Raw genomic sequence first — 24,652 nt, 5'->3', positions numbered from 1 at the left:
TGCTTGGAAGGCAGGCGCTTATGCTGCTGAGCTAAATCCCCAGCCCTGGGTTCAGGAATTCTAACAGTACTGAGGAGAAAGAGCAGGACTGGATCTCAAAGGAGCTGCCCTGCTGGTCTCTGTGCCCCTCCCTCCTCGCCTCTGCTCCCAGTCCCCGCCCCATCCACAGAAGAAAGGGAGCTTTGGTGTCCAACACCTGCTGCACTCCTGCCCAGGCTTCTGAACACCGCTGCTGCCAGCAGACACACCCACGTCCACTGTCCAGGCAGCTGTGGCACACATGGGGGTGAGCTGGAGACAGCACAGAGGTGCCAGGTCCCAGCATACTCCTAAGCAGGCAGGCTGAGCCCAGAACGCCATCACTAGCTCAGCACAGGTCGCAAGGCCTGGGCTCATCACGCTGAGACTCAGTGATGGCAAAGGGCTCTTTCCCCACATGCACACGTTCTCAAGCGACTCACTGACAGAGGCATCCCCATGAAGCACAGGTGCCATCAGTCAGGAGTCACCATGTTGCCTCTCCTCATGACCCTCAACAGTGACAATACTGCCTTACCTTGCTGTATAAATGTATCCTTTATGATGTCAAATACCATACAACATCAAATTATCTCCGCACATAAGAAGGTCTTGTCTCTGTGCTGGAGAAAGAATGCTACAGCACACAACACTACAAACCTGTTGCTCTCCTAACATTTAAGTCTGAAAGGTTTTAAATAAAACCTGTTCTAAAAGCAACTTTACTTCATCAACATCTAAAACAAAACTTCTCACTCCTGTAACACTGAATGCACTTTCTGTTAAGAGGCTTCTTTAACTGACAGACTGCAGCGCCACCTGTGGGTTACTGTGCCTAACTACAGTGTGACGTTAATGCTAAAAGCAGGCGCATGCCTAACATGCAGGGGGCACTCTCTCAGCTGCACACCTCCCTCACCAACATCCACACAGAGACCTGGATTTCCATGTACATGAGAATGCGCCTCAACTCTCCACACAGCCCAGATCTCCCTCTCAAGTTTTCAATCTGAGCCCACAATGTAACCTCTCTGCAGAAAGAGATGCCACCTTCTGAGCACTTTGTGGCCATCTCCCTGCTGTAAAAGTGGCATCTCTCTTCCTGCAAGTGTATGCTACAAATCTCGGACCTCTCCTGCTGGTCCACCCTCACCCAAGCCACTGAGCCGATCTCTCCTCTCCACCCTTGTCTCCCTCCTCATGCTCCAGCCTAAGTGCTGTCCCTCCTCACTTGCAACTCTAGGACAGCCTCTTGCTGCTTTCCCTGGCTTCAGACCTTCCAACCTCCAAGGCCACCACAGTCCATCACTCCTCTACAAGGGACAGGCCACATCCTTGCCTAAAGGTATCGATGCCCAGGAAAAGCTGTCCCCTGTGCGCGTCTCTCCAGGTGGACCTCTCTCTGTGGTCCTGCACAACATGGCTCCAAAATTCACCACTCCTTATGTGTAGGTCTGGGTATTGAATTCCTCCCAGACTGCAGAAACCCTTCAGCTTCACCTGGCCATGCAGCAATGTGTTATTTTCCTGCCCAGAGCTCTGGTCCTTCCCTCCTCTGAAACAGATCAGTCACACCAGCCTCCAGCACGAGTCCCACAGCTCTCTGCTCAGCACATAGTGTGGTAGGGCCTGGCATTCTGCAGCATGCAACAGACATCTCACAGTGCCAAAGCCACGGACCCCACCACACACGCCTCCACCACCTCACTGAAGTACATGCCCAAGGTCTCAACCCCACGAGCCATGAGCTATGACCACAGTTAACACAGGATCCCTTTCCCACAAGAAATAAAAATCCAGGCTCTTCGGGCAGTGCTAGCAAAAACATCCAGTAAATCAGGGAGGGGAGGGGCTGGGGATTTAGCTCAGCGGCATAAGTGCCTTCCTGGCAAGTGCAGGGTCAGGAGTGTGATCCCAGGTACCACAAAAAAAAAAAAAAAAAAAAAAAAAAAAAAAAAAAAAAAAAAAAAAAAAAAAAAAAAACCAAGGAATGGGAATGGAATAGTGGAGTCAGGGTGGAAGAACTAAGGGTGAGGGACCTACTTGGCTGTTACCAGAGCCTCACTGTCATGTTTTATGTTGGTGGCCCCCAGGCTTCATGCATTTGCATTGCGCATTTGTGACTGGTTCACTGTCTAGCACTGGGATTGGGGGTGTGAGTGCTATACTGGCCTAGGGGTGGAGCCAAGATGTAATGTAATGGCAGGAAGAAGGTGTGTCTCTGTTCTCTTTCCCCTGTTTTCCTCTTTGCTGTCTGCAGCCACCATGAACTGCAGCCCAGCCATGCCACCATGCCTTGGAGCCAACTGAGTATGGACTGAAACTTCCAAAAACTGTAAGAAATAAACCTTTCCTTTCCCAACTTTGGGCTTCAGGTATTTTGTTTCAGCAATGAATAAAAAGTAACTAAGACACTCGCCATCTACTCACGTACCGGACTTGACATTAATAAGAAATAGGCCAAGGATTTAGCTCAGTGGCATAAGCACCTGTCTGGCAAGTGCGATGCTGTAAGTTCCATCCCCAGTAGCAAAAAACAAACAAACAAACAAAAAACAAAACAGGACATTAATAACAAACAATATGGAACTCATTTACTTTTCTACATGCAGTTGAGCAGTCTGTTACAGGAAATACCAATCTGTGAGCTGTATCAACTGCATTCACATCTTCCTGACAAGCATAGGAAAAAAAACATCTAACACCCTCCAGCCCACAGTGAAAGACACTTCCTTGGCTGGTCTGCCTCCCTGCTAACCCTGTACCACCCCAGGAACAAATCTCACAGGTCCCCTTGTTCCTACTTCTGTCTGTGCCAGCCTTCCCTGAGCTGCCGGCCTCCCCTCCCCGGTGCACACCAGCCTGGCCTCGGCTCAGAGGACATGTTCTCCAAGCCTGTCTGATGCCCTCCCTATCCCTAGTCTGCCCTTCTCTCAAGTACCATAATGTGCGTGATTCACTTTAATGACATTTAGCTTGTAGTGGTTCCCATTAGGACTTCAGTGTTTTTGGCTTTTTTATAAGCTCTTCAAGACAAGAACCACACCTGATACGTACTTAAATCCCCTAACTTAACAATGCCATCTTGAACCGGCAGGCACTCAAGATACCTCAAGAATAGAGCTGAGAAACTGAAAGACAACCAGTGAGATTACGAAGCATGATGAAATAGCTTCATCAGGTGCGCAAGGTTCCAACCCAGCCCAAGCCCCACCATGCAGCAGGTTCCACAGGATGGGACCCAACTCCTAATAGTAACGCACTGAGCGCGGGAAATGTGCCAACTGACTGGATCTTAAATGCCCTTAACGCGTGCACATGCACGCGCACGCACACACACACCTCAACCCCCACAAGTAAGGTGAAGGTTTGACAGTGAAAAACCCAAAAGTTTCAAGCCCGCATGCTGTATATCTCACGTACACACGACTGTACAGGCCAACTACACCTCAGTCAAGCCGAGAGGCACACTAGCTTGTCAGAGGCCCCTGCTAGGCTCACCTGCTACTACTCTGACTCTCTCCTGCCGGGTCCCGAATAAGGCTGTGGGATGGAGACAGTGCACTGGCAGCTAAGGTAAGGAACCCAACGTCCTTGCTCCCAGAAAGGACATCTCATCTTGCCAGGTACCAGGGCCTGGCAGGGACAGTATGTGCCTTTTGAAATCTGAGTTTCTCTGGGCCTGGACCAGGCCTTCCAGTTTTCTCTGATCTACAGAATACTTTCTCAGCATGGCAGATGCCTGAGCCAATCCCAACAGGCAGAAAAACACACTAAGGCTGGAGAGGAGTGCTCCATTACCTGAAGACAGGGACTGTATGGAGGTCTAGGAAGCCAAGTGCAGGGGCTGCAGAGGTATTAGTGGGGCATCTAACCACAACAGTGTTCTACAATCAGTTCTACAGAAGCCCACAGTTAGAATCTACGCATCACCAACAGAAGCTGCAAGGAAAGGGCATGCCCCACATGAGCTCAGGTCCACACTCAGGGCAGGGGGGCAGTGCGGGAAGGGGGCACCTTGCACAGGAGCCACCTCACAGGGACATTTCATGGCTCCAGAACACCAGCTCTGAGGGACCCTTCTACATCCCACAGAGTGTAAGTCTCCCAGCAAAAGGGATGCCCAGTTCCAGGCTCCAAGTCAGGAGAAGTACCGGCTGTGCAGACTGCACCCTGTCCTGGGCAATGCCAGCCAAAGCCACCAAGCCCTAAGGTGACAAGAGCCCTGTAGTCATTCTTTCAGTCTTTGCTAAGTGCAGCACTGTCTTGCTGGTGAACAAAGGACACACCTTGACATTCACAGCCTGATGACAGCCAGCAAACAATTATCCCAGACCCAATCTGCAAAGCACTGGAATTAGGCCTTTCATTCAAATATCTACAACAAGCTGCCTGTTGTTATAAACCAAGCTTTACAGGAGCCAGTCTCTTCCAGGGCTCACACATGGTGTGCATGCCTTGGTAGAACTGTGCAAATGCAGCCTCATCCATAGGATGTACAAACCCAGAAGCCTCACCATCGGGCCCTGTAGCAGAAAAGGTCTGCCAATCCCTCATGGAGAAAAGTGCCTCTGTAACAGCCACCTGTCAGGACAGCAGAGGAGGAGGCATTTTCAGGCCTCAACACCAAACCCCCTACTCATCGAGCACCCTGCTTTGAACGCAGTTCTTTTTTGGTGGCTGTGGAGGAGCCCAAGGTGCCCACTAAACATGCCTGCACCTTTCACCTTCCTCAGGGCCTGGCAGTGAGGCTGGGCCGTGTGACATGAATGGCCCCTGCATGGAGAGCTGACAGTACCTGCCGTCGCAGTCGCAAGGTGATGAGAGAAACAGGCTCTGCTGCCAAATGGGGCACTCGGGGCCAGCTCCCCACAGTCCTGTCCCAGGTGGCCCTAAGATGGGTAAGGGGCAGCCTCATGTGAGTCGCCTCCCTGCCCTGCAGCGTACAGAGCTTGCTTGATGAGAAAAACCAAGAACCAAGGTCAAGACGATCATCCTTTTCAAACTTTTCTGCTTTTAACTTTGGGTGTCAGGTATTTTGCCTCAGCAATGAAAAAAGTAACTAAGATACTCACTTTCCTTAAAAGTTAAATGCTATTTCACCATGAGCAGAAACAAAACTTACTGACTCTTCTTTTCTGAGCCCAGGTCTCTACTCTGTAAAATTCCACCCAGTCAGAAGCCACTAGGCCGAGAGCTGGCGGCACAGTACACCCGAGCAAGGATCAACTGCAGGCAAAGCCTCCCCTTTCTGCTCTCCATATCTGCCCATTGGTAAGACTTCCTCTCATCCAATAATTATCTGGCCTAGACTACTCTCACTCCAAGTTTCAGGATTCTAGACAATCAAAGAACCATTTAAAAGACATAATGTGTGCAGACTCTATGTGGTGGCTCCACTTCAGGCTCTGATTCCCATTGCCCATCAGCCAGCACAGGCCACAAATCAGCTGAAATGAGATCATGAACCTTACAGAAAGCAGGGGCTTGGGGTCCCTCCGACTTCCAGTGAGTATGCCTGGCTAGGATTACTCAGCTTCAGATACAGCTGGCCAAGCAAGAAGACAAGACGTTGCAGTGTCCAAATCCAATTTTTCCAGTCAAGGGGGTTCCATCTCCAAACGTGTAAATCATCTCCGCTTCAAGAAAAACCTTTTAAACTACACTGCCTGCAACAAATCCTGCAGAGCAGGTGAAGTGAGCATGTCTACACACTCATAGAAATGAACTAACTGAACAACCAGAGGCCTTGAATGAGAATGCCATCAAAACGCCTTACCAAGCAGCTTATACCTTGTACAGTGGGCGACGAACGTCAATAGGGCAGTTTTGGATCACTTCATCAACCACGTCTGAAATAGACTCCATAAAATCCGGATTGGCAAACTATATTGTATACAAACACAAAAGGAAGGTTATATTTCCCTAAATAGCACACAACAAAAACTCTTCACAAAGCAATTTTAACAAACAGACAATGATAACTTGAAACCCTCCCATCGGGATGGAGGTATGGAAGAGGTTCCAATGTGACACTAAACCACCTCTGCAGTGATGGTCCCATGAGTCTCCACAGAGGGGAAATGTGTGGGTTTAGTAACAGAAGAGTGTTTGATACATGCCAGTGAGAAAAGGAAAAACCACATGCATAAGACACATGACATTCAGCAAGAAACACAAACACATTGCTTGTGAATATTTATAAGGTGAAAGGAATGAAAAATCAGCTGAGATCCAGGGAAAATCACGTGGCTGAGACACCGGGTGTCTGTCTGTGCACACGGGTGGCAGCACTGCCATACACACACTCCAGGCAGACAGCTCACCTCTGGGTGGAAGAATATTTCAGGCCCCAGGAACCTTTCGTACCCAACATCTATGATGAATTTCTTCTGGTTGATCGCGTTGATGCCTGTGTACTGTTTGATCCACTTCCGGGGATCCACATCATACTTAGCAAACTCCTTGACAATGTCAGGACAGATGTAACAGTATTTCTCCTGCATGTACACACAAAGACGTCACCAAACATTAACAGCTACCCAGCACCTCTGCCCTCTCACACACATACAGAAACTCCATGCATTACACACACCCGATCTGCCACACACCAGATGACTGTGTGGATGCAGTTCATGCCCTATTCCATCAACTGCCACCTGAAACGTGCCAATCATGGGGCTCTGGACAGCGCAGCCTGCTTTCTCTGCAGCTCAGCTATTAATCTCAGCTTCAGTCTCAACGCCGGCTGCCACACTGTCTGAAGCAACGTGGAAAGGTGCTGGTAAGACAGTATCACCATCTTGTCTGATCTTCCCTCAGGCTCCTGCCAGGCCCTCCTCAGGCTTCCACTGTCAGCTGCCCCTGAACCAGCAGACCACACTGAGTCTGACAGACTGTGCTGTGTGTCTACAGCCTGTTGCCCAGCTGCATGGGCCTGGGGAGTGATCACCTGGTATGGCACTTTTTACTTCCTCTGTGCTGGGGCTGGAGCTGGTGACAGGTATTCTGACTCACTTGACTGACACGCTCACAGAGTATCTCAGCACCTGGGATACACAAGTGAATGCAGCACCCAAGTCCTTGTCAGATGACACCCTCAGTTTGAGACAACAGACAACCTCAATGAATAAATAGCAGGGTAAAGTGACAGTGCCACACAACAAAGGGAAGGCAGTGGGATTACAGTCACTAGGACGGGGCCAAGGATTTAGCTCAGTGCTGTAAGCGCCTGCCTGGCAAGCGTGAGGTCATGAGTTCGAGCCCCAGTGCCAAAAAATACATTAAATAAATAAATAAAGTCTTGTGATCCCTTGCAACCTCCCCCACCGGAGGAAGGACTAACTCCTATTTACTCAGGACCTCATGGGTTTAGCACTGACAGTTTCTCTCCTTGCAAACTCCAATTCGAAGAAGTCAGACAGAAGCCTGCCCTCTCTTCATCCTCCTTCCTAAAGGCACCTCTGTCCTTACCCAGAGTCTATCAGAGCTTGAGGACCACCTCGAGGTCTCCATTCATTTACCCCGCCTTGGTTGCCGCTGCTCAGATTGCAGGGGACTGATGAAGAGGAGGCATGAGATCTACCATCCTCCAGCCCCTCTACGGCTCAAACTCTAAGTCCTATGGGAAAGGAGAGGCCCAAGCCCTCCCGCAACGGTCCACAAAGGAATCCTCCCTCTCCACCTAGAGAATCATTAGCTTTGGGCTGCTAGCCACTCCTTCCAATCTGATCTTTCTCTAAAGTTTGAAAAATTCCTTCCAGAGGGTACATGATAAGTCATGTACAGAGAAATACAAACTAACACATCAAGTTGCTTTCCTTCTAATCCTCCTGGCTGAATTATAAAGCTTCCTGAGCCTCCCTGACACAAATGGACTTTGGATGGTAACTCTGGATCCTGGAAAGACCTTGTTGAGATGTGAACTCTGGGGCACAGACTCACACAGACTCCAGCAGAGCCCGTGGTCCCCCAGCTGCTATGACCTGTGCCTCCTCAGTCTAACAGCCAGGGAGGAGACAAGGAAGTGACATCAGTCAATGAAAGTTCTATATATTAGGCGCCAGTTAACCCACACTATACTGCACCGGCGGTGGCTCCACAACACAGCAAGCTGCTCTGGTTCATAGCCAGAGCCTCAACAGAGCGCTTAAGGTAGGCTGAGCCTCATCCTCAGCCCACTGAGCTCACTGGGAACAGGTCAGGGCTCACACTCTCGGGAGGGGAGGGGACGGCAGGCAGGAGGGGGAAGGTGCACTCAGGAAGGCCTCAGACAGTACTTCTCTCTCACCCCAAACCGGCCGGTTTCCCAGCTGTTTTTACCTTAATGGCTTTTGCGGTCTCCAGTGACTGCTCAGGAGGGATTCCCACCTCCCTCTCCCTTAGCAGCTGTTGAATGAAATACGTAATATCTCTACCTGCAATCGGGATGTGTTTGATGCAGCTTCCGATTACATAACCCTCTGCCTGGGGAAGAAAGGAAGCAAAACAGCTGGTGAGTGATCCCATGGTCCAGGCCCACTGTCTCACTTCAACCCCTGCCTGATCCTGCAAGAACTGAGACCCAACCTGTGCAAACTCAGAACGGGGTCTACTGAAGTGACTGCACATGGAGTTCCCTAATACTTAAAACTCAAGATTGTCCCAAAGATTGAGAATCTCCATCAACAACCAAAACAGTGTTCTCATGAGAAATGCACAGGGAGACCTCCAAGTACAGGGCGGTTCACTTCCAAAAGGTAACACCATCTATTAGAACAGTAAATACAACCTTTCTTTTCTCTAACCAATAGGAAAGGCTTATAAATTGCTAACCCAACTATTAAAAACTACTCATATGTAGAAGCCAGCCATGTGGTGACCACAGCCTAAGCTTCTAACAGCCTGGATTCAAATCCTGCTGCAGGTTTGTTGGCTGCAAACTCCCATGCCAGGTGAACAGCTTCAACCTCAGCACCTTGATCCAGAATAACAGAGCAAGTAACGTCCAATGGTACTTGCAGTAAAGGTTAAATAAACTCTTCTGTGCCAAGCACATGGCACTACTTCATAGCACGAGCTATGCCACAAACACTCTCATGAGGAAGAGTCGGCTTCCAGCGAGAAACAGTGTACCATAGGAGCTGCAGTTCGGCGCTGGGCTGAGACTCTGCAGGGCTGTGAGGGTCAGGGGCACTGACGGCCAGGGCCAAGGCTGTTCCCCATCATCAGACAGAGGCCCTGTGTGTCCCACTGCAGCACCTCACAGCCTCTGAACCAGGACACTGAGAGAAACAGATATGACAGTGACACGGACTCCGCGTGCACACACACACACAGTCACCAGTCACCCCACCAGAAGAGAGATATGGCAGTGACACGGACTCCGCGTGCACACACACACACAGTCACCAGTCACCCCACCAGAAGAGCTCCCCCCGCCTGCTGCAAAGCACCACGAAGCACGTCCACCCTATGCCCACACCTGGCCCACCTAGGCTGCACTGCACGGAGAAGAGTGCTCTCTGGCCACGTAGAAAATACACAATACGGTTACACAATTTCTCTTTTTTAAGTTTTTATTGTAAAATAGGTATGTCCAGACCATAGGCCGACTGGACGTGCCTGCAAGCCTTTCCATTACAGGAATTTTGATGTTGAAGGCATTCATCAAAGCAGAAAGAAGTTTGGAAAGCTTTCCTTCTGATTCCTGAAAGGAAATAGTGACTGCCTTTTCAATTAAAGTAAATGAAGTTTTTAACCCTAATTTGCACTTTTAAAAGGAGATAATACACAGAACACGCACAAAGCACATCTGTAAAACCTATAGCTAACCAAGTGATCATCCTTACTGAGAGGTGACCCAGGAACGATCAGATCAGAAATCAAGAGCCCAAGGATAACCAAGTCTCAAAAGAATCAATTTTAAATAATTCACCTACAATCCACTGGACCAAATACTACAAACGTCTCCTAAAATCTGAATTGGGAATGTCTTCTCTATTATTTTAAAAAATAAAACCATAGCCGGGGATTTAGCTCACTGGCATAAGCGCCTGCCTGGCAAGTGTGACGTTGTGAGTTCAATCCCTGGTACCAAACAATAATAAAAATAAAAATAAAACCAGAAAGTGATACTACAGTCAAAATAAACTCTCTCCTTCTTGGCTCTAAAATAAACTGAAAATCAAAATGCAGGATTTTCTGCAGCATGAGCGGACTAAGCCAGCCCCTTTCCACAGAGACATCAAACAAGCATGCAGCACACTCTCGGGTCCCCCACAGCTCAGAACTCTAAACCAGGAAACACACGTGGGGGTGAGGATACACCCATCAGGAACCCAGCAGAGGCCCCAGAATCTTAGCCAACCACTCACCAGTGACTGCAGAATTTGCTGCTGTAATTTTAAAACTTTTGAAGCCACAAATATTGGCCATCTTTAGCACTTTCTCACATACCTGGTGTTATGGCTTGTACCTAGACGTCCCCCCAAAACCTCATGCACTCATAGGTGGGGCTTTTCAAAGTCGATCTAGGGTGTGTGATACGGGCACTAATGAGATGAGGAGCAGAGCCCCACCCTGCAGTGGATGACACCACTCCACAGACTTAAGAGCGTGGATGGAACATAAAGGGACAGAAAGAAGGCAGGCTTGCTGCTGCAGCTGCGCCTGCTCCATGCCTAATGCTTGCCATACCACAGACTGTTTCTCTCTGTGAAGCCTCTGCAGTGCTGCCCTGCTTCAGAACTGCTCTGGACTGAAACCTCTGCCAAGTGTGAGCCAAAATACATGTTTCCCCCTTTAACTTTGGGTGTTGGGTATTTTGTCTCTGCAATGAGAAAATACCTAAAACAGCTGGTCTTTAAAACTCCCATTACCTTTATTAAACATCACTTTTTAAATGGCATTTTTAATTACAGAAGGTGGTGGGTTTTTTTCTTTCTTCTTACCTCAAAGCAGGCAGAAAATCTCAGTCATCATGAGCCAGCACACTTACCACCGGGATCACATGGGTGACTCCGTCTCCGCTGTCGATGACTATCCCTGTGAGCGTGCGCTCGCCAACTTGCCGGGAGGTCCAGGAGGCTGCAAGCGCCAGCACTGCCTGGGGAGACAGGGACTCCGAGGTATAGGTAGGGCTCTCTGAGCCGCTGCCCGCCTGACCCTCCACCTCACTTCAAAACTTCAATTCTGACGTGGGCATCAAGCATGCAAAGTTCATGAACTTATACTCTAGAAGCTAGCTTTGCAATAAAACAAAAAGTTACAAAGTAAAGAAAGACTGAAGTTTTACAAAGAAAGGCCAGTGAAAAATCCTCTTTGTAGAAGTAAAGTTTTGATCTCTTTTCCTCTGATTCTGTGTGGAGCCATGGCTGGAGGTGAAAACCCTCATGGAGTTTTACACACAACGTGGTCTCCCATCAGCCATTCTAAATGGCAGTTTTAGGACACTGGCTCTCAACTCTGGGCCCCTACCTGGAGCAGTTTTGCTGGCCAGGTAACATCTGGCAATACCTAGTGTTACTTTTCACTGTCATACCTGTGCACAGAGAAGAGGCTGGTGTGGTTCAGCAAGCAGAGAGGCCAGACTTGCTACTAAGCACCCTACAATGACAAGGACTCCCCACAACTGGAAGTGTCCCATTCAAAGCCAGAGGCAGGAAAATACGGAGCTAAGAATTTATACTTTAAAAAAAGCAAGTTGGGTATGGATGGTGCATACCTATAATCTCAGCACTCAAGAGGCTGAGGCAGGAAAACTGCTGAGTTCAAGGCCAACCTGGACTACATGGTGAGTTTGAGAGCAGCCTGCACTACACAAAGACACTGTCTCAAAAAAAAAAAAACAAAACCCTCCAAGAAAGCATGTGATGCGTAGAATACTTCAAGAGCCATCACCTCAGTAGGCCATAAAGTATTTCCTTATTCCATACAACATGAGTAACTTAGGGGAGGCAGATACATGGTTAAGTAAATTTGGAAGCACCAGAACAGATTTCTTCAACGTAAGGGTCTAGCACTGAGCTGCATCTCTAACTTGTTTTACTGAGAAGGGATCTCCCCAAACCGGCCAGGCTGGCCTCAAACTTGCAATCTTCTTGCCTCAGCCTCGTGAACAGTTAGGATTACACACATGTATCATCACACATGGCGGAACAGATTTAATATTAGGCAGAAAATATTGGGGCACACTATCTCATTTATTCCCCGAAACTGTGGTCAATTCCTTTGTATAAGGTGGCAGATATACAACCACCAAAAGCAACATCATTCCAAGAACAAAAGTGTCAAAGGACTTCTATGAGCTCCTGGAAATGTAGCATCTCTTACAAGTCAGACAGTACTCTGAGACTGACAGGAGCCCAAATAAACACAGAGGCCTCCCTTCACTCTTTTCCAACAGGCTGTGTTTATCTTTTTCTGATCAAAAGTGAAAGATCTGAGCTTGATGACATATACTTGTAATCCTAGTTACTGAAGCAGAAGCAGGAAGATAAGTTCCAGACCTGCATGGGCAACATACCAACATCCCACACCCCTCCTCTAAAAGAGAGACAGAGAGAGAGAGAGAGAGAGAGAGAGAACTACACCTACATCTCTATCTTGGCACCCTCCAGAAAACACACTGGCCTTTGCATAGAAAAAGGCAGAGCCAGAGTCTGTGGAAATGATATAATTGTAAAAGCCATGGACAGCCAGGCACGGTGATAGATGCCTATAGTCTCAGCACTCTGAAGGCCAACACAGGTGCATCAGGTCCTAGGACATGTTCTCTATCGTATTTCAGTCCAAACCTCAATGGTGAGGATGTACACGTGTGCCACAGGAGTGAAAAGGAAGAATACACAGCCACAGCCTTCAGGCTTACAAGCTAGGACCTGTGGAATTACCACTTCTTCTACTGTCAGAAACTGTGATTTGCAAATCACAAAAGCAACTTTGTTTTTACCTGAACTGCAATGTAGAGTCCTGGCACATTGAATGATTCAAACATAATTTCTGCAAGATATTCTCTGTTTTCTGGTGTATTCAGGGGAGGCTCTGTCTGTAAGAAACATTTATTACGGTTAGTGTTCACCCAATTTCATGTAATTGTATCAGAATTACAAAAAGGTTAACCAAAACATATGTTAGCTAGCATGTGATCCAACTCCCTAGTTTTACAGGCACATTACACTGACAGTATGGACTAAAAAAACTGGCTATGGGTCTTAAAGGCTTCAAGGTGGCAAAATGAAGACCTCTTTGAATGCTTCATTCAGTTCTCAGGGCCTACCCAGATAGAAGCAAGTTATAGAAGACAGACTCTGACAACAAGAGTACTCAGCACTGTGTACCTCTGAGGTACTGCCTATCAACCTGAGGAACAGATCTAAGAACATGACCTATCCTAGAAGGCTGTTGGTGGGAAGAAATGTGTGACTCGGTACTTGTAAATACACAGAAGGGGATAGGAACACTGAGCACACAGGAAGTATTCAAGCAACATCAGCTCTGCCTGTCAGTAATGCACCTCATACCAGACATTCATACAGTAAGCAAAGATTCATAAACTTGTCTTCACCTTAAATAGAAATCAAAGCACCAATGATACACTGATCTCCTTTTTTTTTTTTTTTTTGGTACTAAGAATCAAACTCGAAGCCAGGCATGGTGGCTCACGCCTGTAATTCCAACACTCGGGAGGCTGAGGTGAGAGGATCATTGTGAGTTCGAGACCAGCCTGGGCTACAAAGTGAACTCAAGGCCATCCTGAGTTGGCAAGACCATCTCAAAAAAGACAAAAACAAAGACAGAGAGAATCAAACTCGAAATCTTTCACTTGCCAGGCAGGTGCTTGTGCCACTGAGACACATCCCCAGCCAAAACACTGACTTCTTACACAAAGCATTTAAACTGAGTAGCAAGAAGACTTACAAAAGTGGGCTGGGGATTTAGCTCAGCGGCCTGAGCACCTGCCTAGCAATAGTGAGGTCATGAGTTCAATTCCTAGTACCAAAAAAACCACCTAAGATTTACAAAGGAATAAAAAGTGCTAAGTGTGATCTGGAAATATTTCTTTCCACCAGCCAAACACTGCCTATCTGATCTGAAGCAAAAAAACAAAACTTAAAAAGGAAGACACATCAGCAGAATTAGGGTCACCTGGCTCCTGTACTCCTGAGTTTAATTCAGTGTCAAATGATGATGACCAAACCAAATCCCAGATGGATGAAGACTAAACACAACTGTTAGAAGGTAAGATATTTCACTACACAGAAATCTGTAATATCCAAACAAAGAAAAGAAAAAGAAAGGCCAAACATTAGTTCAGGTAAGAAGTCCAGTACAAACACAACAAACGAAAGTCCTAATCGCCAGAAGGAATTCACAAGTAGCATCTACACACAACAAGTACTGCTCGGCCTTTAAAAGGAAGCTGAGGCTTCTGGACAACGGCAGAACGGCGAACAGCAGAGAAACAACGTCCTAGACACTAGACCGCAGCAATATGAAGCACAAGAGGAGGGACAGTGAGCCACCAAATCCCACCAAGGATCTAAAGCAAGAGCTGAAGCCCACGGGAGAGCAAAGACAGAGTTCAACAAAGAAAGAGGAGCTAGCAAGCGAGGCTTTCTTTCCGAGCCCTGACTTACTGCCCAAACTCATAGGTGCTCAGTAACCACCGGGGATCTCAGAGGCCTCCACAGAGAAATGCACCAGAAGACCACAGCAGGGCACACAGCAGACTGCAGGAGCTGGCGAGTTATTCCAACCCAAACTCAGAAGGGGCAAATGGCCAGTACCCATCATGAGAGGAGCCTCTGGTTTCCTTAGATACCCCAAGCGCCAAAGCAATCTGAGTGGTTCCCATATCCCACCCCCTCAAAAGTTTACAAATGTAGCATTTTATATGTAACAAGGCTCAAGGACCCCTAGTTAACAAAAACCAAGTGGTTATACCCTGTAGCAAAAAAGAAAGAACCGCATGCTTTTGCAAAACCACTTTATTCACTTGAACTGTTTCATCCATAAACAACATCAAAGCCTGGCACACAATATTCAAGGTCTGGGCCATATGTTAAGCAAGGGCTTCAGCTGAGAGACCTAAGTTTATGGTCCTGCCCCCGATCAGATGCTATTGCTAGCAACATTTCCCAAAGAGAAGAGGGGCTAATATCCTGAGCCATGATAGCCTACATGGTCAGCTTTTGGCCATGCTCCCATACATCTCCCCATATGTCAGCACCCTACAAGAGATAGCGCCCACCTGTGACTCCCAAATTACTCAGGCCTGCAGCCAGAGCGTCAGCCCCCTCAGAACTGCCCAGCTGTCTGCACACAAATGCAGCCTCTTCATGCATCACAAGCAATCACACTACCTGCAACCCTGCCCACTGGCTTGACCTGCCTGTTCCTGATGTACTGGACTGGACAGTGACCACTGTCCCCTGTAGAGCTGAGTTACAGCAGACCCATGAGTTCACCAGGCGTCAGCCAGGGGTCCCCCTTTCCCTTTGTATAGGGACTAATCTGAGCTCCACAGCAGCAGGTCACTGCTCAAGGTCCTCCTATCTGCTGCAGTAGGTCAACCTGCCGGACAAGGCCATCTGCCTCTTCCTTTCCGCAGCAGAAAAGAGTGAAAAACAGCCAAGCAGTCTGCACTGCTGTTTCACAGTGAGGAGGAAGAATCCATCTGTCTACTGTTTCCAAGGACTGCAAAACATAGTTCTCTGAGACATTTCAAACTGCCAAGACCGGTAGCCACAGCAAGGTCAGGGTCGCTTATCGCCATTCTCCCTTGCCTTGTGATGTTGCTTCCACAGCCTCGATGGGACCACTCACCTCAGTGTCCTACCAACTACACCAGCTGTCGGCCCACTTAGGAGCCCAGCAGGGATTTCCAAGGATGAGGTGCAAAAGTTAAAGACCACTTGTGCAGACAGCAACAAAAGCAGGCAGCATGGACAGAGCAGAGAACAGAGCTGCAGGCATCTGAACTGTAGAACTCTTATACAGGCCATTATCTCATGTTCACACTCTCACACAGTACCATCACCAGCGCATGTGTGTTTACTGTGCTAAGTCACAGTTACAGAACCGCATCCCACTGTGCACCTGCACCAGACAAGCAGGGTCATGTGCTTAGGTGTCCTTAGATACCCTAAGCTTGGACGCAGTCTGAGTGGTACCCCACACATGCCAGGACTGGGAGGGTCATAACCAATACTACAGGCCAGAGCCAAAGACTCAGGTGTAGGCCAAATAGGCAGCAACTTCTCACCCCAATGACTCAAAGCAGAGGACCTTACAACAGACTCAACACTCAAAAGCCAGCTACAGCTGGAAGACATCTCTGAGCAGCATCTCCCCTAAGGGTTCCTGATACTAGCAATAAAGCCTACTGCCATAAGCAATTTATAAGCATCAACACCAGAATTCAACTTAAAAAAAAAAAAAGAAAGATGACAGCTGGGGATTTAGCTCAGTGGTATAAGCACCTGCCTTGCAAGCATGCAGTTGTGAGTTCGATCTCTGGTACCGATAAAAAAAAGATGAGAGGGGCTGGGGATTTAGCTCAGCGGCATAAGTGCCTGCCTTGCAAGCAGGCAGTTGTGAGTTTGATCCCTGGTACCGATAAAAACGAAAATGAAAAAGACAAAAAAAAAAAAAATGAGAAGCCACTTAAACAAGATTGTCTTACTTTTTACTTGTTGAGACAAAATACCTGACGCCCAAAGTTAGGGAAGGTTTTGGAGGTGTTAGTCTCCAAAGCACCCTGGCATGGCATGGCATGACACGCTGGGGCAGCCCTTTATGGCTGCTGCAAACAGCATATTCGAAAGCACAAGTGAAAGAGTCCCATTCTTCCCACCTTACGCTGGCTCCACCCCTGGGCGGGTGAAACACTCACACCACCAATCCGAGCACTAGACAAGGAACCAATCACAAATGCTAAATTTAGTCACCTCTATGCCTGAATAAGGCTTTGGAGGGACATTTAAATAAACCACAACAGAGATGTAACCCCATACTTCCAGCTCACCAAAGACAACCCAGGGGCAATGAGGCAGAACAACTCAAAACCCACCCAACCTGGACTCTCTGAAGTGGCAACAATGAAGTAACAAAACAGATCAATGAGGCTCTAAGAAAAAACAAAATCAGAAATAATTTCTCCAATAACTACAGAGACAGTGACCATGGCTAAGGATTCTACAGCAGATACAGAAGGAAAAAAAAGAGGAGCTTAGGAAAATCATGGAAACTATAAATACCCAATAGAGGAAAGAAATGGAATCCATTGAAAAGATTCACACAGATAGCCAGGAAATTAAAAATTCCATTGAAAATATATGTTGCAGAATGCCCAATGCGAAGACAGAATTTGATATAGAATTGCAATTAGTAATGATGAAAATATTTCTTTGAAATAACAAGGGACCAGGAAAAACCAATCTGCCACCTACCAGATGACACTAAGAACAATAACACAGATTGATCTGAGTCAGTGAAAAAACAGGAGTATCACAAATGACATCATAGATCTATTCACAAATATCATGGCAGGAAACTTCTCTGCCATAACATCTGTGCCCCAGACAAGGAAAGTCAAGAGTTTCCCAATAGACAGGGAAAAATAATTTGACATATATGTAAGTGAGGCACATAAAACTCCAATTAGCCATGATTAAAAAAAAAAATCTACACCAACGTATATGAGTCAAGATTCCAAAAATTCAACACAAGAACGGATTAAAAGCTCTGAGAGAAAAGAAAGAAATCACCTACCAAGGAAAGCCCATCAGAATCACAGCAGACTTAACACAAACCCACCAGTCAAGAAGAGCTTGGTGTAAAGTATCGCAAACCCAAAGAAAACACCTTCTAACCCAAACTGATATACCACACAAAACTATCTTTCCAAATCAATGTTGAGGACTGGAATATAGCTCAGTAGCATAAGTGCCTGCCTAGCAAGCATGAAGTCACGAGTTCAATCCCCAGTACCAAAGAAAAAAAAATTTCATAAACAGATGGAAATTAAACAGCACCCACCTGAACAATGGGTCATAGATGCAATTAAAGAAGAAACTAGACAGTTTCTACAATTAAAACAATAATGCAGATACAATATACTGGAACTCTTGGGACATAATGAAAGCAGTCCTAAATTTTAGGAACATTTACAGCAGTAAAAACCCTTATAAAGAAAACAAGGGCTGGGGATTTAGCTCAGTGGCATAAGCGCCTGTCTGGCAAGTATGAGGTCGTGAGTTCAATCCTCAGTACAAAAAAAAAAAAAAAGAAACAAAGAAAGAAAGAAAAGAAGAGTGATGTTGGATATAGTGGCGCACGCTTGCCATCCCAGCACTTGTGGGGTTGAGGCAGAAGGATACATGAGTTCTAGACCTGCCTGTGCTACATGTGACTTCAAGGCCAGTCTGAAATATACAGCAAGACCCTGTCTCAAAAAAACCACAAAAAAAAAAAAAAAAAAAAAATTTGAAAAGTAAAATTAAAACAGAACAAGATCAAATAAACCACATAAATATAGACCTCAAACTTCTAAAAAAATAAGAGTAAGTTAAGTCCATAGCTCATACACAGGAGGAAATTATAAATAGCAGAGCTGAAATTAATGCAATAGTAACTAAGAAAACAATACAAAGAATCAATGTATCGAAGAGTGAGTTCTTTGAAATCTTAAACAGAATTGACAAACCCTTAGCCAACCTGATCAAAAAAAAAGGAAAGACTCAAATCCATGCAATTAGAAAGAAAAAAGAGGTAATCACAACAGATGCTGCAGAAATCCTGAAGATCATCATCATTTACTTCAAGAACCTATATTCTAATACAGAAAATACAGAAAAAAAGGACAGCTTTCTAGATTCATATGAATAACCAAAGCTGAATTAAGAACATATAAAAATTCTAAATAAAACACTATCACTCAATGAAATTGAAGATATAATTATAAAACCTACTAACAAAGAAAAGCCCAGGCCCTAAAAGATTTACTGTTGAATTATTTGCAAATGACATGATGCTCTACATAGAAGACCCCCCAAAACATCATCTAGACTTCTATAGTTAACACCAAACTCAATAGCATAGCTAGATACAAAGTCAACAATGGAATAGCATTCAATAGAATTCCCTTCTCTTCCCTTTAGTTCAACAAATAGCAAATTCACTGAGAGAAACAATACTTTTCACAACAGCATCCCAAAAAAAGGAATATCTAGGAATCAATCTAATGAAGAAAGAGACTTTTACACTGAAAGCTACAGTACTTTGAAGATGATCAAAGAAGATACCGGAAATGGAAAGAACCAATACAGTGAAAAGGACCATACTTAAGTAACTGATATACAGATTTAATGCAATCCTGATAGAAAACCCAATGGTGTATCTTACAACATTTTAGAAAACAATCCTTAAATTCACTTGGAACCAGAAAAGACCCAGAATAGCAAAGGCAATTCTAGATAACAAAGGCAAGGCAAGGGCATCACAATACCTGACTTGAAATTATACTACAAAGCTACTGTGATTAAAACAGCATGGTACTAGCAATATATATATATATATATATATATATATATATCCAAGTATTAATAGAACAGATCAGAAGATGCAGAAACAACCCCAGCCACTTGATCTTTGACAAGGGAGCCAAACACTTCACTGGAAGAGAAATAGCCTGTTTGATTTTTTTTTTTTTTTTTTTTTTTAAAGACAGGGTCTTGCTGTGTGGTTCAGGCTGGCCTTGGGCTCACACTATAGTCCAGGCTGGTCTCAAACTTGCAATGATCCTCCTGCCTCAGCCTGCCTGGTGCTGGGATAACAGGAGTGGGATAACACCATGCTCAGCTAAAATAGCCTCTTTACTGGAAAAACTGGCTCTCCACATACAGAAGACTAAAATTAGACCGGTACCTTTCACAGTGCACCAAACTAAAATAAAAATAGATCAAAGCTCTAAATATTAAAAACAGAAAACATTAAATCTGTTGCCAGATAAAATAGGTAGAACTCTTGAAGACATTAGGGTATGCAAAGACTTTAAGAACAAAAGACTCATCACAAAGAATCATCTGGGACCTCATTTAAACTATCACAAAGAGCCAACAACTAGGATCTCATTTTATTAAAAAGCTTTAGTTCAACAAAAGAAACCACCAATAAAATGAAATGATGACCCAGAGTGGGAAAAAATTTTGTCAGCTGTTTCTCAGACAAAGGGCTACTACCTAGACAATATAAAGAACTCAAAAAAAGAAAAAAATCAGCTCTCCCTCTCCCCATAATTAAATACTCAATCCAAAGTGGGCATCCGAAATGAGCACTCACAGATGAAGAAGCAGAAATGGCAAATGTATATGTGAAAAAATGTTCAACATCACTGGTCATTTGAGAGGTGCACATTAAAACAACACTGAGATTCCATCTCACCCCAGAAAGCATGGCTACTATCAAGAAATCAATGAGTAACAAATGCTGGGATAGCTGAGGAGCCTTCTCCCCCTCTTTGTGGGAGTATAGATACTGCAACCACGGTGGAAACCAGTGTGGAGAGTCCTCAAAAAACTACAAGTAGCAGTTCCAGTCAACCAAGCTATTACTTCTCTTCCTGATAACGTTTCAAAAAAATTAAAAGCCTCATACCACAGCATTATACACGTGCCCATGTTGATAGTAGCAAAATTTGTAACAGCTAAATCTTGGAAACAGCCCAAATGCCCACCTACTGATGAATGTATAAAGAAGAAGTGGCTTTATTATACAATGGAGCACTACTCTGCCATAAAGAGAAGCACCTGAGACATTTTTAGCTAAATCGATACACCTGGAGACCATATTCTTAAGTGAAATAAATCAGATACAGCACTGTTTCTCTGGTGTGAAATACGTAAACTATAAATAAGGACCAAAATGTGTAATAGATACTGTGAAATGGGAAGAAAATTTTCACATGAGAAAGGAAACAAGGGAAGTAGTAGGGGGAAAGCCAAGAAGGCACGAGATAAAAAAGAACAGAAGGGAAATAATGGAAACAAAGCTGTCACACGAGAGGGGAAGAGGAGCTGAAAGAAAGGGAGAAGAACGGGAAAAAGTAGCAGCAAGAGATACCATCTACAGGTACAATTCCCCTAAGATGAATGTTAGCATTTTGTATACCAAAAATTTTAAATGCAAAAAAGTAAAAAATTAAAAGTATGCCAAGCGTGGTGGCACAGGCCCATTATCCTAGCACTTGGGAGGCTTAAGCAGGAGGATTGTCATGACTTGAAGGCCAGCCTGGGCTACCAAGTCAGTTCAAGGACAAGACCTTGCTGAACTACACAGCAAAACCCTGCCTCAAAAAAAATAAAATAAAATGCATATAAAGGCAGTGAGACCAGAAAAAAGCAATTAAAAAAAAAAGGAAGGGAAGTCTAACATACTGACATACTACAACACAGAAGAACCTTGAGGACATCCGGTGAAGGAGAATCAGCCACAAAGGACAAATGCTCACAGGAGGTCCTAGGCTCTCAAACTCTCTGGGCAGAAAACGTAGGTGTGGCTGCTAGAACTCTGGAGGGGAGCACAAGAGGCTGCTGCTCGAGGAGCTTCCATGTGGGGAATATAAAGGTCCTGGTGCTGGCATAGTTACGACGGTGATGATGACACTGGAGGCCATCACACTACAGATTCAAGAGGGGTAAAAGCTTACGGTATGTATTTTACAATAACCCTTTTCAGTTCTTGGTGCTGTACTAGCTATCAGATGCAGGGCTTCATGCATACGAGGCAAGTATTCTACCCCAAGCTACATCCCCAGCCCCTAAAAACTTTTTAGTAAAAAATATTGAGAACTGGTATTGTGGTACATGCGAGTACTCACATGTGGTACATGTGAGTACTCAGGAAGATGCAGCAGGAGAATCAAGTTTAACACCAGCCTGGACTACATGGCCAATCTGTGCTACATTCCAAGACCTTGTCTCAAAAGCAAATGTTCACTGGGTGTGGTGGCACGCACCTGTAATCCCATCACTTGGGAGGCTGAGGCAGGACGATTGCTACAAGCGAGGCCAGCCTAGGCTATACAGTGAGTTCAAGGCCATCTTGAACTACACAGTGAGACCCTAAAAACAAACAAACAAAAAAATTTCACAGAAATCATAGTAAAACACACACAATAAAACATTAATAAATTAAAAGAGCATAGAACATGAACAGGCAACTCACAAAAGGGTAAAAGCATAATGAACATAATAATATGAAAATGCTGATAGTCAAAAAAATCAAATTAGAAACTTAAGGTGAAATTTCAATCCATCAAATACTGAAAATGACAATACTACCAAAAGCACAAATACAGTGGGCTTACTGTACATTACTGGTGGCAGTGAAATGCTCCCTGGAACAGAGACTGACATGAGTATTAGTGCATCTGAACCAGTAATTCAACACTGGTAGCTCTTTTTAAACAAAAAATGTTTTAAATACAAAAAACACTGTATACACAGAGATTATGTTACACTCTTAAGACCAAAAAATGGGAAGCAGAAGTCAATGTCTAAAAACAGAGGAACTGCCATACAGAGAGGAAGTATCTTCTGGATAGAGTATTATAAAGCTGTTCAAAGGATGGTTACAAAAGCTAGGAAAACAGAGTATTTCAGTGAAATCATACAGGTCACAGATGAAGAGATGAAATGAAATGTGAGTAATACCTACATTAATGTGATACTGGATTTTCAAAAGCTCAGGGGCCTCTCCCTAAGGTTTTTTCGTGTTTTATTTATCAGTCTTTTTGAGACGGAGTCTCATTATGTAGTTCAGGCTGGCCTTGAACTCACTTCGTAGCCCCCGCTGACCACAAATTCAGTGATCTTTCTGCCTCAGCCTTCCAAGTGCTCAGGATTACTCGTGTGTGCCACCAGGCCCAGAAGATGAGGAACTGTCTTGGGCCACAAATAAAATTATGTAAGTAACAAAATCCCCTTTTATAAATAGTTTCTTTATTATAGCACAAGTGTGCCCAACTTGACAGTCCAGCTATTTAACAGCACCTCTTTTACTTTTTGCCAACACAATTCACTATCTTCCACAAATTAAAATCTAGGTGCTTCTATTTAAGGGAAGTACCATACAATCTGGTCCCTGGCTCAAGTTCAGCGTATCTTCACGTGCCTGAGAGTCACAGTTATAAACCCATTTCTTCCTCGGTTTTCTCTTTCTTCTACAACTAATACAGGCACAGTACCCCTAGGAGACAACAACGTCTAATCAATAACCAACATGTAAAAGCTGCCGGCTTCCTCATCAACACCTGCAGCTGAGCATTTACCCGTGTAGCAGTTCCCCTCACACCTGAGTGACATGAAACTACAGCCTCCCTCAAGGGTATTTCTCCTAACGCTTTCCATCCCACCGCGGCCCACGTACTGCCCAACCGAAGACCCCAACAATGAGTATCTTCAGTCTACTTCTAGAGCTTGGCCACAACCTCCACACCTCTTGTTTCCTCCCCTTCCCTGATTCCAACAACTGAGGAGCAAGAACTAGAACCTGGGGAAACGGCCATCTACATCACTTCCTCAACCGCATCACCCACAGAATTCAGAGCAACAATATACATGATACACCGTTTTCTTATACTTTAATAATAAATTTGGTTGTTCTCGAACATTCAATGAAGCTACCTATTTTTAGCAAATGGACTTTTCTATGTTCACACCAGAGACCTCCAACTCGTGCCTGGCAAGTGACTACATTTTACCAGCTTATATTCACCAACTAAATGAGAAAATGTTCTTCATTTTCTCTAGCAACAATGTCCTATGGTTGTGTCCTTGATGGGCTGCATCTGCTCTACAGGCCTAAAATGAGAATAAGTAGACGGGGAAGAACTCGTGACACAGTGAGCTGGAAGCAGCTAAAAAGAAGCGGGTGAACCTAACATTCTATCCAACAGGTAGCTAGGACTGTGCCAGAGAAGGCAGGCCCCAAATCTGACAGGTGGGTGTCTGCAATTTGATTTGGTCCTACTGACAAGGCTACCTCCACACTGCTGACTCTTAGATTTATTTTATCTACACCCCTACACATACACAGGAGAGGAAACATACACAGCAGTCCCTGAAACACAGCAGCATGCATGACAATCCCAGGTGTGGACGCACAGCTAGATGACAGAACGGCCTCAACCATGCGTGAGCTGTGCACTCACTCACTAGCACCCAGGAGGGAAAAGACCAGGGCACTGTCAAGACTTACCTTAATAACGTTAAATACAGATTCCATTAACAATTAGCCTTACAGCGAACATATGTTTAAACCTAGTAATGCTAAAGAACACTACATATTCTAATATTAGAAAAAAAAAAAACTATAGGGTCTGGAGATTTAGCTCAGCGGCATAAGCGCCTGCCTTGCAAGCAGGCAGTCGTGAGTTCGATCCCCGGTACCGATAAAAAGGAAAAAGACAAAAAAAAAAAAAAGAAAAGAAAAAAAAACTATCATTGGCTGTGGGACCATTTAACAATGTACTTGCATAAAAAAAAAATCCAAAATTAAATTACAAAGGTTAATATACAGCTTGTATCACATGAAATTGCTTCACAAAGGAAGCATTTACACATACAATTAATTTTTACTTAAGAAGAACATT

The 24,652-nt window shown here is 45.1% G+C and overlaps 1 protein-coding gene across 9 annotated transcripts in view; it reads right to left on the bottom strand.

The window, feature by feature from the left end:
- Actr3b (actin related protein 3B) overlaps positions 1 to 24,652 on the bottom strand; it is a 59,448-nt gene that overhangs the window by 6,961 nt on the left and 27,835 nt on the right. For 8 of the 9 annotated variants that reach the window (XM_063250817.1, XM_063250808.1, XM_063250816.1 and 5 more), the window contains 5 exons: positions 12,950 to 13,045; positions 10,997 to 11,104; positions 8,341 to 8,484; positions 6,345 to 6,518; positions 5,812 to 5,904 (listed from right to left, as the gene is read on the bottom strand). In XM_063250817.1, coding sequence (XP_063106887.1) covers positions 5,812 to 5,904; positions 6,345 to 6,518; positions 8,341 to 8,484; positions 10,997 to 11,104; positions 12,950 to 13,045 — 615 coding nt within the window. Of the gene's footprint in view, positions 1 to 5,811; positions 5,905 to 6,344; positions 6,519 to 8,340; positions 8,485 to 10,996; positions 11,105 to 12,949; positions 13,046 to 22,015; positions 22,122 to 24,652 lie in introns of all 9 variants that reach the window. The other variant, XM_063250815.1, reaches the window with a different exon arrangement.

The sequence above is a fragment of the Cavia porcellus genome, unplaced genomic scaffold (genome assembly GCF_034190915.1).
Source record: "Cavia porcellus strain 051 isolate PalLab524CR breed Dunkin Hartley unplaced genomic scaffold, mCavPor4.1 scaffold_6, whole genome shotgun sequence".
Taxonomy (NCBI): Eukaryota; Metazoa; Chordata; class Mammalia; order Rodentia; family Caviidae; genus Cavia; species Cavia porcellus.
Note: the sequence above shows the minus strand (reverse complement) of the source record. Positions and strands in the feature narration are given on the sequence as shown.